This window comes from Siniperca chuatsi, linkage group LG15 (genome assembly GCF_020085105.1).
Source record: "Siniperca chuatsi isolate FFG_IHB_CAS linkage group LG15, ASM2008510v1, whole genome shotgun sequence".
NCBI classification, from domain to species: Eukaryota; Metazoa; Chordata; class Actinopteri; order Centrarchiformes; family Sinipercidae; genus Siniperca; species Siniperca chuatsi.
Window position 1 is genome coordinate 13119303 of NC_058056.1, and position 18597 is coordinate 13137899.

The 18597-nt window shown below is 41.5% G+C and overlaps 1 protein-coding gene across 2 annotated transcripts in view; it reads right to left on the reverse strand.

Moving 5' to 3' along the window:
• LOC122861463 (latent-transforming growth factor beta-binding protein 2-like) overlaps window positions 1–18597 on the reverse strand; it is an 84439-nt gene that overhangs the window by 63824 nt on the left and 2018 nt on the right. For both annotated transcript variants that reach the window (XM_044165907.1, XM_044165906.1), the window contains exons 2-3: window positions 16797–16870; window positions 5784–6054 (exon numbers count right to left, since the gene is read on the reverse strand). In XM_044165907.1, the coding sequence (XP_044021842.1) occupies window positions 5784–6054; window positions 16797–16870 (345 nt within the window). The remainder of the gene's footprint in view (window positions 1–5783; window positions 6055–16796; window positions 16871–18597) is intronic.

Sequence of the window (18597 nt, forward strand, 5' to 3'; positions counted from 1 at the left end):
TATTACAACACATTGTATCAAATTGCACTGAATCAAATCACACTGTATTGCAGTCACAATCACATCAAATACATAATTATCTTACTTATATTCCTATTTTTTGCTACAAATTCCACTGTATGTCGATGAAGGTCATTGCTGTTTTTTTTTTCAGCTAGTCATTCGGTTCCACAGCTCCACACCAACCTCTAATGAAACAGGCGGTTTGGGGTTCATCGACATGACCGTAGCCTTATTCAAGTTCCACTACTATTGTATGTATTGTTGGCCCTCCCCTTTGCACGGCAATTTGATTCAAATGCCGAATTACTGGCCGTTCCATCCGGAAACAGCAGTGTGTTAAAAAAAACACAAGGGCCTGTGTTGGTGGGATGATTTTAGTAATAGATTCATCAGTTTGAAGGCTTATAAGAGGTAAAAAAAAAAAAACTGCACAGCGGTTTAAAATTTTAAGAAACAGGATTTTTTTTTGTTATTTTATGATAATCACCAGGTAAACGGTAGAAATACATCGTTCCTGTTACAAAGTCATCTGTGCGCTTGCACATTTTTGATTGGCCAACGCAGTGCATTGCTGGATAATGTCTGGTTAGTTAGTTAGTTAACGGGTAGTTGTTAGGAAAGGTAGATACTGAATATCATTACCATTCCCAGCTGTAACATCACACTGTGGGGCAGATTAGATTGGCTTGTGTGAATGATGCAGTATCATTACATCAGAAACATGGTGAAGCAGTGAGGAATGCCATCCCAAGACTAGATAATTCTGTCTCTCACACCATCTTTAATGTTTCATCATTATGGTAGTGTAGAAGAATTCAGATCTAGTTATCAAATCTACTGTATGTCTAAGTTCTAGTACAAACACCATGACAACTTGAACTGTATGTCATTTCACTGTATAACTCTGTCATTCAGGTAACTGCTGCCAGCTGTGCTTAGTCTGATTATGTAACAGAGACCAGAGAGAAGATGACCTATGGAGGGATGACCTGCATACTGCACACACATCCTGCTCTGCCCTGCTCTGTTTCCTGCAGAGGATTGATGTCAGAGAATGGCGGGTGTATGGAGTTGATATGAAGGACTCATAGGAGGTGCTGAATATGTCCTCTGTGAGTTATCACAGTTCCAGCTTAGCTAGGAGTGTTAACCACTGGCCCTGACCTTCATACTGGGAGCTGACAGACTAGCTGTGATCTACAGGATCTCGTGCTGACAGGGACAAGCCTTTCACTACTGCTGAGCACAGCGCTCACAGGAAACGCTGGTTTGCAGTGAAATGCATTTGCTCCACAGCAAAGATAGGACAGGTCAGCGGAGGAAAAAGTTATTCATTTGCCAGCTGCATGTACCTATTTTAAATTTTACAGTTTTAATCCCACAGAACAGGCAGCTGGGACACTTGGGACACAGTTGAAATGGTCAGAGGAGAGGTGGAAGACTGGAGACAGGAATACAAGAAGAGGGAGTAGGGTATAGGGTTGTATTCCCATGTCCCAGAATCCCACTAAACAGAAGGCTCCTCATATGTTTTGTCCATCCCAACAAGACTTTTATTCTAGGCTGTCACTCATAAATGTGCTGGATTCATTCACTATTCGTGAAACAGTTTATTCTCTAAAATAACATTTCAGAAGGCAGCTGTGCCCACACAGGCCTGACAACATGTCAGTCGTCATTAGACCGTGTTAAACTTTTTCTGGATGCACAGATTTGTCACCATGGATGAGGCCAATAGGGATGGAGAAATCATTCTAAAGGTTTGTTAAGACAGAACACATACCATCAGAGCAACTTAATGTTTGACCCTGATGGCCTCGTCCATTTTAGAATTCTTTTGGTATGCCTTTGGGTAAGTGCCAAAAATATGGCTACTACAAGACCAGGTCTATAATGATATGATGCTGTATGATGATGTTGCTCAACTCAATAATTTCTGTAATGGCACATGTTTAAAAACACCGGCTGACAAAGCCATGCCAAAGAGAAGAGAGTTACTTCAATCAAATGTTAACACAGCAATTATTTTGCTAGTAACCATGGAGACAGTAGGAACACGTTGAAATCCTCCTTATTTGGTTATAGAGTGAGCTTATAGCTTAGTAAAAACTCTTACCCTCCAACTGAGTAACCAGACCACAAAATCACTTCTGGTTGCTCAATGCCTAATCAAAAAAGCCCGTGTCTAGAGTTGCTGGTCTGTTGAAAATTGAGTTAAGCATCATCTTCACTGAGATGTTGACAAACCTCTTAAAATCGGCCACAGCACTTCCCCTGTCTGCCGCCTGCTGACATGTGCACACAGTGGGGTTTCATAACTGTGAACCAGAGCTAACTGGACAGTGAGGAGTAGGGCCAAGCAGCAGGTCTGCACAGCAGAAATTCGACTGACTAGACTATATCCTGGAATTTAAACCTAACAGTCACTTCACCTTGTTCAGCTGAACAGATTACTTTATTTCTAACTGATGTTTTGTCTTATTATCATTGTTTTTGTTCTCTCCCTCCTTGTCTGTCTCATTCCATCTCAACACTATTTCTTGTTCTTGGCGCCACTTGACAGGTTGGGTCAGTAACAGGGTGCTGCTGACATAACAAGCCAAGTCAGCTCCAAGAAAGACATATATAGTACCTCACAGCTTCTCTAGTAAGGAAAAATGAAAGGAGACTGGCTGGGGGCTGCATGTACGGGGTGGCCTTTTCTCCCTCAGTATATAAGCGGGGGCAAGGCCAACAATCTATCTGAGCCCGAGCGTCTGTCCTCCCCGCTCCTCTTCTTACTCCTTGATTGAGCCTTAGCACTGGTGTTGTCTCTCTATCTGACTCTCACTCTGTGTGACCTCACATTGCTCGTGCTTTCCTGGCTTTGCAAACAGTGGAACCTCAGCCTGATATATGAATCCAAGACTTGCATCCATCACTTCTCCAGGCGGAACATTGTTCCACCCCTAAAAGATCATTCTGGGCCGAGAGAATGAAGAACATTTGCAGTTCACGAGGTCTGAGCTTTAAATGTGAATTACACAAGCATACAAATAGCTTCCTGGAAGTACCAATGAAAGAGAGTCAAGTATTCAAATAATTCTTTGACTAATGTTGAAATGAAGACATTCTACAATTTTGGCAGAAGCTTTTATTCTGTCTGGCAAATTTCTGAAAAATCTGTTGGTTACAAACACAAATAATTGGATTAGTCTGAGTTGCATGCTTGGAAATTTTGTACTCATAGGGAAATGGCTCATCTTGAACTTAACAGCACCTCTTAGGAACAGTTAGTCAGCTTCAGCAGAAATATGACGGGTGGACACGGTCATAGCAGGAGCATTTGTGACTCAGGAACACTGTCTGCTTCTTACAATGTTGAACCTGCAGCCTCGTCTCTTTCTATTTGTCCCAGACCTATGACTCAGGACACAAAAATGTCCTGTGAGTCAGGAACAAAGACAACATATGCATAGCAACTGTGCAGTCTTCAGAGGTCTTGTATTGATTAGAAGATTTACTATGACTCCAAGATAATCGTTTGGGGAGGGAGGATGTATTAAAACTCTTTTATGAACCATCTGCCTAAACATTTAGTAGTTTCACTGAGCTACCACAAACATGCGGATGGCTCAGCCAGCGTAATTCCATAACACCAGCAAAAGCACAAAATGACAAAAGACCCTCACAATTAGCATGAGGAGCACCATAAATGACAGATGTAATTGAGAATGTTTAAGTGGTTTGGTGGAGAGAAATTACCCAGATGACAAACTGGCTAAAAAGTGAATGATGACCTCAGTGCCCAAACAAATTATGGCACTTAAACCGACTGTGAGCAGATTAGAAAAGCACTGGGCTAGAGTCCAAAATGGAGCACAATTTGACAAGATAAGTCTGAACCTGTAAGCAATAACGATCCATCAAAATATTCCCGGAAACAATTACTCCCTTTCAACATCCTTGATCATGAATATGGTTCTAGCCATGGTAAAGTGATTAATCAAGATTCAACAAAAAAGTCATTTCCAACAAGATTGGAACTAAAACAGTCAGACATTCAAGCCAAGAAACTATTAGGCCTGTCTGATTAGCAGTCTTTGGAGAATTTGCTGAACGCACTCAAAGAGGCCTTCGTCTGAGCAATTATTAGTTGGATACATTATAGTCAGTTATTCCAATAAATCAAAGAATAAACTGAAATGGTCAAAGCCTAAAGAAAATATAATCTTCCTGCTCTATTTTCATAGCAAATAGCATGGGTTAATACTTCTGTCTGGTAAATCATGTTATATTTTCCTACATTTTACAGATTTACTTTTGCATGGCAGCAAATGGCAGCAAACGCTTACTTGCTTTACTTCGCATTTGTTTTACTTAGAGTGTATTAAAGATTTAACATATGAACCCATTCATCTGGTTTGATTTATTGCAACGATAAACACAACCAGCGTTGGACACAAGTGTAATGAACTACTGTTTGTTCAAGAGCGTTTCAATTATTTCTAATAGCGTAGTGTATCAATTTGTTTTCTGTGAGCCTTCTTGTATGACAGTAATGGTAGCTAAAACAAATATCTCTCAGTGACAAAACATAAAATACTGTATATTAACATACATTCACCAGATTTGAAAAACAGAAGTAGATCTCTGTGCCCTGGCATCAGACCAACATTTCTGGCTGTGGTTGCTCTGTAAACAGGAGTGACGTTGTGGATCAGGAGATATAAGCCCTGCTCGTGTTAGTTCTAGCATCACATCATTTTCATGAGTTCGATGTGCTCAGAAACAACATTTAAAAGTCGATAAAAGAATCGCTTATGCTAAGTCCATTCCAGCATTTAAAATAGGAAAATCAATTCACTTCAGTGGAATGGCTGCCACCAGTAGATTCACTTGCAGCGTCAAAGTGAATCTTTCACATCAAGTTCAAGTTGCAAACCATCTTGACAGTACTGACGTTTGAGCAAAGAGCATCAGAGTCAGAGAGTCTAACAATTGAGGAAGCTATCATAGCTTATAAGCGGTGATGCTCCATCCATTTTTATTTAAATACCCTTTATCGGAGTATAACTGCTCAACAAAACAGGAATGGTTTGCAGACAGTTATGATCCTAGAGTAGATAGTACAAATACGCTATAATAACTAATAACTGTAATAACTAATAACTGTGTGAACCCATTAACGACCAAGCTAATAAGCTGGCTTAATGACAGTTAACACTAGCGTTAGTTAACTGACAAGCTAGCTAGCTGTGAGAGCTTTTTTTTAACCCTCTTTAATACATCTTTATTAAATGAAGTAAAAGGCACAGTATTGAGAAAATAGAAAGAAGCTATTGTTTTGGGGGTTTTAGATTATTTTTTTCGGGTATTTTTGCCTTTATTTGATAGCAACAGATGCGGAGACAGACAGGAGAGAGAGGGGATGACATACAGCAAAGGACCAGGGGTTGGAATCCAACCTGCTGCTGCGGTAAGGACTCAGCTTTAGTGTTATGCGCTCTACCAGGTGAGCGCATAACAGAAAGAAGCTATTGTGACTGGCCAGCTCTAGCATGTCCCTGGATTGTTAGTGTGATAGCCATTAGCTCGCCAGCTACAGTAGTTCACCAACCAACTAGCCCTACAAATAGTATCTACAGTATGCCACCACTTTCTGGCATGACTGGGCCATAATTTAGAGTTGATGGAAGACTAACGAATGTTAATTTTTGACCCATCCTTATTTGGCAAAGCTGGGAGGCTCTTTCTGGCTATAATAAAAAGAGGTAGAGAAGCAGAGCTGCATCACTTACACAGTGTGGACAGGCTGTCTGGTGGTCAAAGGTCGTGGGGTCTGGGCCTTGATTGTATCGATGGCCTGCCTTTCTGAGGGCTTTCTCTGTGGTTGGTCTTTCTGAAAAGGGTTGGTCCCGGGTTGAATGCGCCTCAGGGCACCTCTGTCGCGGATGTACACCTGCTCTGGAGCCACCTCCTCACAGCGGGGCCCCTGGAAGCCTGAGCGACACACACAGGTATGTGGCCGGCTGCAGGAGCCACGGTTCTGGCAGGGGGGCTGGCAGTCAGCTGAAGAGAGAGCACAGATGGAGATCAAGTTTTCAGCAGGTCATGTTAGAGCATGTCCTTGTATGAAGGAGCAGTAGCAGAAATGGCTTTCCCTGATCTTAACCGGGGCTCACTTTAAGTTGATTCAATCAAGAGGCCATTAGTCTCACTTCTCAATCCTTTATGTCCTTTTCATTCAGCAGAGAGCCTGGAGGTGCTGTCATGTTCAATTTCTCTTGAGTCTTTAACTGCCCTGTTTAGTCTAAATGTATATGATCACTTACATTAAATCCTTATCCAGTTTCTCGCTGAGGTAAAGCCTATACTCCAGGTTCATGGCTCAGTTTAGTGCCGCCGGCATTTCTATACATTGTGATTTCCTAAAAATATCTCTGGTCAGTGATCTAGAATCCAGCGTGTGCTTTCACTGTAACGCAGGCAGCTTAAAAAGGTAATAAAAGTAAGAGGTCATAAAAAAATGAGCGAATGGGAAAAACTGGTTACTGAAGCCCAACTGCAAATAGCTGACACTTCATCAAAGAAATGGCCTGTAGAACTACATATTTTATTTGAAAAACGAACAAAATCTGAAAGGGGTTACTGTACTCAAAAGATGAATGTGTGCATAATATTTATCAACAGTCTGCAAATACACAGTGCTGAGGTCATTTCATGGTCATGGAAAAATAATCTGTGTCACTCTATCAGCCCATCCCCACATCCTCCCATCACACTCCAGATATTTGAAGTACTGAAAGACCTGTGGCAAGCAATTTAAAGTAAACAAGCTCTCGATCTTGTGACACAAATGTATGTAGTAGACGGCACTTGAGGATTTATGACATTGTCCTCAAACAGTAAATCAGGCCACCGGTCTGTGGTGGCTAAACCAAACAGCGGCGCTCTGTCAACAAGGCTATGGAATGCTATTGACACAGATGCTGTGGACACTGACAGATCGCAGGCAGGAACACTGCCACAGCTCTTGGCAGTGAGGAGTGCTGGCAGTCGAAAGGGCCCCACTGGGTGCGAACAGCGCTCTACCTGCTGCACGCTTCCTGTTATTGCGATAGTGCTCAGACTGGGGCCACTTTATGTTTCTTTTAGTCTTGACTGAAAGCGCACTGGACCCCGAAAATGCTGTTCCCGATGACATGAGCTCAAAACTGAAGTGACAGAAGGAAACATGACAGCGCTGTGTAACAACTGTATTTCCACAGACATATTCCCACAATGAAAGCCAAATAAAGCTCTGTATTTTGGTTTTCTTAGATCATGATGCAGGCTAATTGAAAGACCACTTCATTACACATCGTCAGCCTGTGGTATGATGAGAAAAACTAACAAATTGAGGATTAAATATCAGACAATCACCACTCTCTTCTGCTTTATGGTGAGGCAAATTTTATTTAGACCAACTAATTCATTCAAGCATTTCGTTTTAACTACTCTGAGGAAAATGTAGCCCCTTTTTGATGAAGCATACACATTTAGAGAAATGTGGTTGTGCATTTGTAGAACTTGGTACGTGATCCGAATTTTCCATCATGGGATAAAATAGGAATTGTCAGAGCTCTGTTTGGCAAGGAGTTTAATACATCATCAAACTAAAGTACAGGCTGGCTAGGTGCCACCGTCTTGTCCGGAGTCTGTTTAACCTCAATTTTGGGGATGAAGCGGTGGATCAAATAGGCCACAGATTCCAGGACATTATGCTGCGGGGGGAAAACTTGGTAATGTGTGAAACGACATTCTTCAAATAAACCGTCTAAATTGAAATGAGAAACAGCGCAGGGCAGAAAAATAACCCAATAACTGGAGATCCACGGCTGGCTTACGATGGGATATGTGTTCAATCGTGTGACGTGCGGCCCGTTTTCAGCTGTGAGGCACAGAATTGACACCAGGCAAACGTGTCGCCTGTGCTGACAATAGAGTGGACAGGTCAGTGACTCTGGGCCTGCTGACATGTGCCCCACATGAAGCCTGTTGCGTGGCCGTGCCATACACTGTCACAGCCTGTCTGTGTTGTCTCTGGGCCCTGCCTCTGGGCTGTTGAACACATTGTCGCAGTAAGTGCTGTCATGCAGATTTGTCTTGCACATCATTAAAACTAATTGCCTCGCATTCCATCCATTTCACAAATATGCGCAGCAATTATTACTTTGCGAGAGTAATAATAAAAAGAGAATCCATCGGAAATAAAAGAGGAGAAATGGCAAACATTCCTGGCATTGCCACTTCAGCCTTAATTATGACTAAGACAGACTGGCCAAGTTTTGGGAGATTGTGTCCAGACCCAGTCATCTGAAAAGAGGAGACTATTAGACTGTTGTTGGCAGCTTTGAACCTTCCAAACAAACATGCCGATCCAGACGAATAGGTTTTTAATAATAAAGCATTATTAATATGGAAACAGCCTTTTCTTTGGGTCTTTTTGAAGTACTTTTGAACTTAAGCTACATAAGAATAGTTTAAGGTCTATACTACCTGAGTAACATCTCTAAAGAAATGCCTGACGGCTATGGTTAATGCAAATATCCATCCTTGTACAAACAGTATTCACTTGGGGGTGAAACAATCGTATTTTTAATAATACGAACTATAAAACTAAGTTATTTCTATTGTCAAAGATCTTGGTTGGATTTGAGGCAATCACACAGTAATTCTGTACTTATATTAAAGTTACTCTGGGGTCTTTATTGAGGTAAGTATTGTTTATAATTTCGCTAGTGGGTTACAGTTACCTGTTATAAACTTAAGTTTGCATGTGCGTGTATATCTAGGGGAAATTGCCATTCTCATCCCCCCTCCACTGGACTCTCATTTCCAACTTAGAGCTGTTTCCAGTCCATTACAATCCACCAGAGATTCACCTTCCCCTCTCTCTGACTCAGAGTAACACAACCCATCTAATCTTTACAGTCCTTTCATTCAGCAAGGGGCAATTTGAAACCAATATCTGACATAAATTAAACATTTCACAGGTCAAGAGTGCTACCAGAGGTAACTTGACATTTTTGAAAATAATATTGATAATGAAACTATAATCACAATAATCTTTCATGGACTGAAGGACTCTCTACAGGCTGAGAGCATTATGCACCATTATGAGATTTAGAGGGAGAGATTAGAATTGAGAAGAATATAACAAAAGGCTTGACTAAAGGCCCTTTCAAACCTTGTAACTGAGAGACAGGAAGTTGGGAAATAAAAATGAAAGATAAAATGGCATTAGAAATTATGGTTGCAGCAACTTACCTCTGATTGGCTGTTGCAGTGTGGGCATTTCTGAATTACTACTATTCTAGTAGATAAGGTCATAATAATAGTGTTAACACCATAGGTAGAATGTGTGTATATACAGTACATGCATGTGGATGCAATGTTTGTGAAGAGGGTAAAGCCTTGACTTAGTTTAAAACAGTTTCTAGAAATTGCTGCAACTTTGCACAAAACTGTACAGAACATCATAGGCAAGTGTAAAACTCTTGTGAATGAATATGTTGTCTGGTAAACCTCCTGTGATAACTGCAGGAGCCTCTCTTTAGGAGTCACCACAGAACCTGACAGATCTCCTGAAATAGGTCAAGTGTTTAAGATTGTGGGACACAGCTGGGAGAGACAAGCTTAAAAATTCGCCTCTCATCCGGACTCACTATCCACTGAAGAAGTAAGAATTGGTCTATTGAGCAGTTAATACAATTACCTCTCAATGCTAATCATTTCAAGTGAGTGTTAAGCCCTTTACAACATGTGATTTCCACATGGTTGCCAGTGCAAGTGCTATCATGTCAGGCTTGCCAAACACTAACTTTGCTGTCTACAACCAAACTGCTGTTACCGTAACCCTAAAGTTCAGAATCAAACTTCTCTATTGTTCTAATCAGGACCAGAAGGGAGGGAGCCTGACACTGTTTGACTGATCCTTTGTTTTCTCTTTGTGGTAAATCTTACAAGGGTAATATTTCAACAGATTAAGGTGCCTCTGTCATAGATGCACATTTTTGTGGGTTTTACGGTCCAGTACAGTAGTTGGCGCTTTTATTCTCCTAACCCACCTCAGCTCTGTGGGGGGATTTTGTTAACCTACAGCTGACCCATGACACTGTGTACATTACTTTTAGCCACGCTATATTGTGCCCCCACCACACCCCTCCTCAAACTCCCACATTCAGCTTCTAATGAGCCACATGCTGGGGTGCTCTGTGGAGGATATCTGGATCTGGGGGCATGTGCCAGCATCTTGTAAAGCTGACTCTGTGAGACGTGGTGTTCAACAAAAAGCCACAAACCCCATCCTCCTGAGGGATCACATCCCAACAACTTCCATATGGTCTTTAAGCGGGAGGGCGCTATGATACATGGTCGGCCACGGGCTGCCCTAACAACACTGTGGCCTCAGTGAGCATGTGTGTGACTGCAGGAGAGGGGCGCTTGTTGTTAATGTCGCTTTGTAAGTGTCACTCAAGCCCCATCTTGCTTTTTAGGCTTACTGCTGAAAGATCTGCGAGACCACGTGTACTTTTTTGCATCATGACACTATGAAAAAAGAGAAGAGAATACTTTTCAGCTTCACATGGCCAAGTTTGTTCTACTTCTCTCTTCATTATTAATGTTTTACAACAGCTCGTGATCAAAGATGTACAAATAAACAAAAAAGAAATTCTACAGGAAGACGTCTAGGTCCAGACTCTGAGCAGTACCTCATTTTCACCACACTTTCTGTCTATAGTAGCAATTAGAAAAACATGTGGCACAGGAGGCCAAAACAGGACCCAATTGCAGCCTACAAACAGACACACCAGCTGGAGTGGAGAAAGCAGCACTCCTGGTTTGGGGAGACAAGCTGAGAGCGAGCTGTCCAGCGTCCATGTTAATGATGGGTTTTGGGATGATGGGGTGTGTATTGATTACAGGATCTGTCTAATGGGCCATAACTCTCTACAGGGCTGCCAAGGGAGTGTAATGCCTCTGAACTGTGAACTGTGCAACCCCCACAAATCCGCACACGACATATAAAGCTTAGGAGTGCTCTGTGGCTGTCTGTGTAGCAGTCATTTTAATGATGTCACCAGAAACCCTAGCATTTTAAAAACCTCCTCCTGTTCTTGTAAAACAGAGGACGCTGCTCAGGAGGCTTGGTTCTCATTGGTGTTAGGTCTATTTTTTTTTCAACCATTGGGAAAATAACGTTCTTTCTTTTTCATTTTTTGTAATTTGAATGCCTCAATACTGCAGGACAATGGCAAAATATAATTTAATTAGTGAGATATTACTCTTGCTCATCATAAAATCCATCTATTCAATCATAATAAACTGAGAAGTAAACTCTCAACTATGCAGCTGCCTGTGGGATGTTGTAGATTAAAAACTGCACATTTTCCACAGGCTATTGACTCATCAAATCATCATATCTGAAAAACCAATGCATTTAGCAGTGCTATTGGTGTCCTGGTGCACACTGCATCATGTGCTTCACGCATGACCTCTAGCTGCATGTCATAAACTATCCTATGAAGAGTACATGCCATAAACCCTGAACAGTGCAGTTCAAACATTTGTTATGCACAATAAATCTCTTTTCTACCATTAAAAACACTTACATGTGACTAGTGTACATAAGAGCAAATATCATGGTGCAACTGCCTTTGAGCCAATTTCTTGAAGTTCAGCATGAGTTTTTGTGTAAATGTAGAGCAAATCTTACTGAAAGATCGGGTCTAATATATGTGCATATTCCATTGTGTGTCAGGGAGGTTAACAAAAAGCAAACTGAGACGGCTTGTATCTATTAGGTGAAGATGGTGAACCTACATTTTTGGGTACTGTTTTGGAGGTCAGAAAAGGCTCACACGTGTATGTCCTTCATACTTTACCAGCTGCTTTACACATGTTGTACCAAAAGAAGAGCATGCGTTTCACACACAAGATCAGGTTTAAATCTAAAGAAATTGTGATAAATGATTCAACAAATAACATAAAAAGGGTGGATTTTATACTTTTGCGATGAATATACTATTATTTCAGTCCATTCACAAAAAACTTCACATTGTGATAGCTTTGACATCCGTGAAAATCTCATGGTGAACAGCTGAGTCGAGCTCTTAACATGACTTACATTGCTCTCTCAACACTGGAGGGCTTTAATCCTACTCAAACTGCACTGGGGACATGATGGAATTAGGGAAACAAGCTACGTGCTATATTTTTTGTGTGGAAAGAGAGGGAAAGTTACCTTGTGATGGGAGAGGTAAGCAAGAGAGAGAGAGAGAGACTTTCTGCATGAGGAGTTATTTTAGGGTTGGGATGGGGCCCTGAGCGGCACAGCAGGCCAAAGAAAGCTGGAAGGCAATCAAAAAGAAACTCCTCTCTACCGCGTTTCACTCTGTCAATCACCAACTGCTTAAGAGACTGAAAACAACTTTATTCCTCCACGTGAATGATGCACCTTTCATCTGCAGTCTCTAAGACAGCAACAGCTTTAAATTAAGGGCCATCTGTGTACTTTTTTCAGAGGGTTGTGCTCTCACTGTTGGCTATACTTGCAGCATGTTGCCATATGTATCGCATGCTTTCGCCAAAATATTGTGATGTATAGTGTGGTGAAATGAATTCCGCAGTAGAATCTAAAAGCCTGCACTTTAGAGAGCACTATGAGCTCAGGTTAAATGTAAAGCCAGTTCCTGTCTGTGCTGCAGGGAGTCTTTCCGCAGTGTTGCCCGGTATTCTATATTGTCCCATACATTCACTCTGTGTGTGGTAAACCATGCCATTAATCCAATTACTAAAACAGCCATGTCAACTGGAAAAGCCAGAGCAACACAACATAACTCTGATGCATAGTGACCCTGAAAGTATGAGCCAGCTACGCCAACACCTAGCATTCCTTTGTAGCCAGGCTAGCAGCATGGTTCTATGGATGGCAATATTGGTGTATCAGTCTGTCTGCTGGTCCGGACTGACATATTTCAACAACTATTGAATAATTTGCTATTTTTGGATCCTCTGACTGTTGCTCTAGCGCCACCATGAGGTTGACATTTGTGATTTTTAGTGACATAACTATTGGATGGATTTCCAATGGAAATGGAAATTTGGTACAGACCTTCATGCCCCACTCAGGATGAATTGTAATAACTTTAGTGATCCCTTAACTTTTCATCTAGTGCCACCATCAGGTCAAATGTTCAACTTGTCCAATACTTTATGACCAAATACCTGCAAAACTAATGACACTCCCACAGTCTCAGCTGTACTTTTAGTGCTAATTAGCAAATGTTAGCATGCTAGCACGGTAAACTTAGATGGTGAACATGGTAAACATTGGTCTGCTAAACATCAGCTTGTTAACATTGTCATTGTGAGCATGTTAACATGCTGCCATCAGCATTTAGCTCAAAGCACCACAGTGTCTACAGTAGGCTAAGTGCAGCCTGACAGAGCTGCTAGCTTGGCTGTAGACTCTTGTTGTAAAACTAGTGGGCATCTATACTACAGCGCTGACTTGCCAAAGAGCTCCTTTAGCTCAGACTGTCTGTGTGCCTCCTAGTAGCCTGTCCGAGCCAGGTATGAGTGAAAGGCACATTAAAGGTGTAAAGATAAGAGTGAAGCCACTGAAAGCAGGAGAACAGATAAAATTCAAATCTATTCTCTGGTAATACTGGCTTTGAAAGTTTTTCCTTTAATTGTTTTTTCCCAAGAAATGTAAATGTCACCCAAAACCTCAAAACAGTTATTCTACACTGATGTACAAGATATCTAATTGAGGGTTACCGTATTTATATTAAAACTTACCAGCAATTCAAACTTTCATCCTAATTCCACAGCTAAGTAGCTTACTATTTTGTAAACACATTTCTGTGGCAATTCCCAACAGAAACTAATGGTACAACTTTTACTGAACCAACTTGCTGTTTTCCCTTTTTGGTAATTACTGTCAGGTGTACAACATTCCCACGGCTTACTATTACTGGCGTATTTTATGAATGATGTTGTTGATCTGTTGGTGAAGCATTTTAAAGTGGTATTAGATTCCATGAGATTTGCATTGAGGCTGAAGACATTTTAAACAATGAACTGAACATCTGCAGTGTTCAGCACAAACATTTAATCAGTTTTTGTGTCAAGACAGTGTTAACAGTTGCAGTAATGCGGCTGACAGAAAGTCTTGTATTATAACTCAGAGAGAACTACTGCTGGGCTGTGACTGGGTGAGGCTACAATATGGCCTCCCTCTGCTCTTCATCTTAGCAAAAATACTTTTTGATGAACAGATGTGAATCTCAACACAGTGGGGAATAAGTATAAGTGCTGACCTAAAAACAAGATGCTGCATTCATCTCGACGGGAGCTTCGATTCTGCTTGCAAGTAAACAGATGGAAGTACAGACCAGCTTACACCTGGCCTCACTTTACCAGACCAAACACAACACATACACACCTTTGGTTCTTGGCCACTATTAATAAAAAGAATATTGGCTGGGTAAAACCTCAGTCATAAAAACCTTGAAGTTGAAGTTTTGAAGTTTTATCTCTAATTACAGCGGCTAACTTAACTAGAAGAGAAATAAACACGATGCAGTAGTGGAATTGCAATGTTCTGTTCTTCTTAATGGATCAAAGCTTTCTATAACACAACCCTGGCTATTTTCAGCACATGGAATTTGCTTTAATACACAAACAGGTCTGCTAACCATCCATCCTGAAGCCAAAAACAGAGACAGTCAGCACCAAACCTGCCAGGACATGGGCAGGACAGAGTCTTCAGGAAGCCAGACAACAATCTTCAACCAGACCCATGGAGACCCAGACGTAGACTGTTTTATAAACACATTTCTAAAGACATGGAGGCGCACTCCCTGGACAACTAGTGATCCACTTCCTGTCATATATTTGCTCTGAGCTCAACCCAATTCAACAAGGAGGTATTGTTAGGAAGCCATAACTTTAGACCTGCAGCTGACACTTTTACCCATTAGACATTACTTCAGTCCATTCAGTGAGAATTACGCAGCTCAGCCACGATATGCTTTTACTTATGCTCCCAGCCGACAGGTTTGTTCCTTTTCTTTTCCCTACTGTGAACATGTTTTCTCATGCTGCCATCTCCTAATAAAGCAGCCTGGGTCTCAGGCGGGGACGGAATAAAGATAGCCTGAGCCTGTTTTCCTCCATGGAGGTCTTCTACGTGGGGGCTTCCAGTCCCAGCTCGAGTCTGGGGCCTTTGTGTTGGCACCTTGCCGGCTGTGGGGCTTCACTCAGCTGATGATAGCATAGCCTCCAGTCAGACCTGGGTGAGGGCCAAGCTGTAAGAGGGTCCAGATGGTTGGATAGACCCCTGGCCTGCTCAGATGCACTGCCTTGTTTAACACAGGCACGTTAGACTGGACCTGTTACTTTCTGGCAGACTAAAAGTATTTACTCTTTTAATTTGGGTAACTGCATCTCCATGTTAGATGTAATTTACACCTTGGTAAGTGTGCCTTTAGCTGGGACTTGAGAAAAAATGGAAGGAGGCTTTGCACTGGGCAGGAGGGAAGGAGATCTAATTAGGAGGCTGCTGGGGCCAATCAGCTTGTTGTGTAATCAACTGGCTGAAATGTGTGTTAAGTGTGTGTGTGTGTTAAGTGTGTGTGTATGCGTGTGTGTGTGTGTGTGCGTGTGTGTGTGTGTGTGAGGGAGATAATTTGCAGAGAACAAACAGTTAACAGTAAAATCAGAGAAAACAGTAAACAGGTCAAAAAGAAGTAGGCCCTATTGATAGACAGACAGACAGACAGACAGACAGACAGACAGATAGACAGATAGATAGATAGATAGATAGATAGATAGATAGATAGATAGATAGATAGATAGATAGATAGATAGATAGATAGATAGATAGATAGATAGATAGATAGATAGATAGGAGACAGAAAAAGCAAAAGACAAGTTACCGTGTTAGTGAAAACATGCCAGCTGCTGTGTGGGTTTTACTTCACTCATAAAATTTAAAGATAACTCTCTCTAAAAAAGCTCCAATTGCAACCTGTTATTTCAGTCAGCAGCAAACAATGGCGGCCATAAACGTGAAATTGAAACATGACATGCAAAGAGTAAATCTGGTGTAAGCTGTAGCCATTTCTGTATCCTTTGTCAAGAATAGGTCAATAATAAGACTCTGACATACCAGAACAGTTCTCTTAACAATGTGTAACAATGTTTTTGTCAATATTGCATTTGAAGAAGTGGCCGATTAGTCATTCGCAGCCGGTGTCTTCTATTTCACTTTTAATTATCTGGCAGTTAGGATATCCAATGCTGCTGTGGTCAAATAAAAGAAGAGGCAGTTCCACCCATAATTAAGGCCTTGGTCAAAAAGAGAGCCAAGTGCTAAGTGGTGGTAATTTCCATGCGAGGATCTTACATCAAAAGAAAAGGCAAACACCACATGATGAACATGACCATGGGGGAAATAACACCCTAGGAAAACTTTCATAATGCAATTCCACTTGACAGGATAGTCATTAGTAGCCATTTACTATGTTATTTTTCAGTCTGTGTGCTTAAGATTGTAAAGCCTTTCTGTCTGCGAAGTTTACTAGATCAGAAAGCTCTAATATACATAACACATGTCAGTGTGCTTGTGTGACTGTTGTCACTTCACAATCATGTATGACCTTAGTTTGCAAAGAATAAAATTGTTGTCTTTAGTAGCTGAATGAAAAAGTATTCAGGCCGATTACATGCATTTAAAATGTACACATCAAGTTTTTACTTACGTTTTATGCAGCGATTGGTTCCTGGTGCCAAAGCCCAGCCTGAGCAGCACTGCTGACCTCCACAGACATTAGGCCTGAACGAAGGAAGACATATACAGACACCAGGGTGAAATAAGACACTGACGGTACTGTTTCAAGCATACATTCATATGGAGGGCCTCTTCATAATCCATAGAGTATAACAGTGAGTGTGGAAGGCCTAAAACCCTTGCATGAGAAACTGATCTGATTGCGAAGGCTGTCATAGTTTTAGATCATTCTGATGTGGCTGGCCTATTGATATGAACACCTTAGAGATTACGCTATAATTGCATTTTATTCGATGAAAATTTCAGGGCAAGTCACGAAACTCTATCTGAAAGTGGACCCACAAGTCCTTCTTTCTGTTATGCGAGAGTCCAGAGTGAAAACAAATACAGAGTTATCTGAGCCTTGAAAGGATTATGCGAGACACACGGGACATGAAAAGCACCCTGCATCTTCTATAAATCACTGAGCAAATGAGAGATGACAAGTTTTAAACAGTTATAACTGGATTCTTTGCACTCTTTAATCCGCACTTGCAGCGCAGGCCAATTCTTACAGTGCGATAGATGAAAAGGCACCAGACCGCAAGAGCAACTTCAGGGCAACAGTCAACGCTCTGGCATGGATCTGTGCCCCATCATCTTTTCACAAGATATTACAGTAAGTGGATGTCTGAGTCATGGTGATTTGAGAAGATAACAGGAATTGACTCATTGACCTCAGTCAGATTGCACTCATTAGATACTGCAAGTGTTATCGAGATGTCACAGGGATGACATGCAGTTGTTGGGGCCCTCTGGCATGCTCAGCTTTGTCATAAATCAAACACATCAGGCCAGGCCCGTGCCAAAGACATCAGTAATCACATTCAAATTCCATCAAGGGATATATGTATGTAATGGAGAACTTTATACAACATAATTAGGATCATGCCCCAAGTTAAAATATTAGATAACACCATGTTCACACCTAGTTATATTTTTATTTAAACCCCAACATGAGGCGGTGGAGTATTATTTCACCACTGAGCTATCTGGATCAGTCAAACGTCTGACAGGTGCATTGAAAACAGAAAGGGAGTCATAGTGAGTCAACATGAATGTAGAGTTAAGTGAACCCAGCGCTGCCAGTGCCGCGGGGTACAGTAAACGAGTAAGCTGAGTGGGAATTCCAAGAGGAAATGTGTCATGAAAACACTTTCTCTAATAAGCAGCAGATGATTCATCTGAAGCTAATGAATCAAAGTGTTAAAATCACCGCGCAGACAACTATACCGTAATGTTCCCGCAGAGTTATGTAACACCAACTTCATGCTTCTTTAAAACTCAAAGAACCCCATTCATTCGACACTGGAATATGTTTTTTTGGCAATGTCAAGCAAGGCATGCGCCCCGTGCTGCAATAAAGCATGTTGGATCTAAAACTACAGGCAGCATTTGCTTTATGTGCTGCTTTAAATAGACACTTCAACCATGCATCAGTGCAACTGTCTGGCTGACAGTTGAGAAATTTAGTTTTTAAGGTGTGATGGATCAGGGCATATTAATACAGTTATTCCGTGGACAGAGTCAGTAATATGCAGATAGAAGTATTGGACAACATCCCTGTCCATCATTTCTCTTGGGTGGTGGAGAGTGTTAGTTTTCAGGGTCCTGCACTACAAAGACCTCTTAACAGAAGAAAGTATCAATAGCTAGCAGGTAGGCGAGGGTCAGACTCAGCGCATGAACTGAAATGTATAGTCAATGAATCCTTTTCCTCTTCAGTTACATCA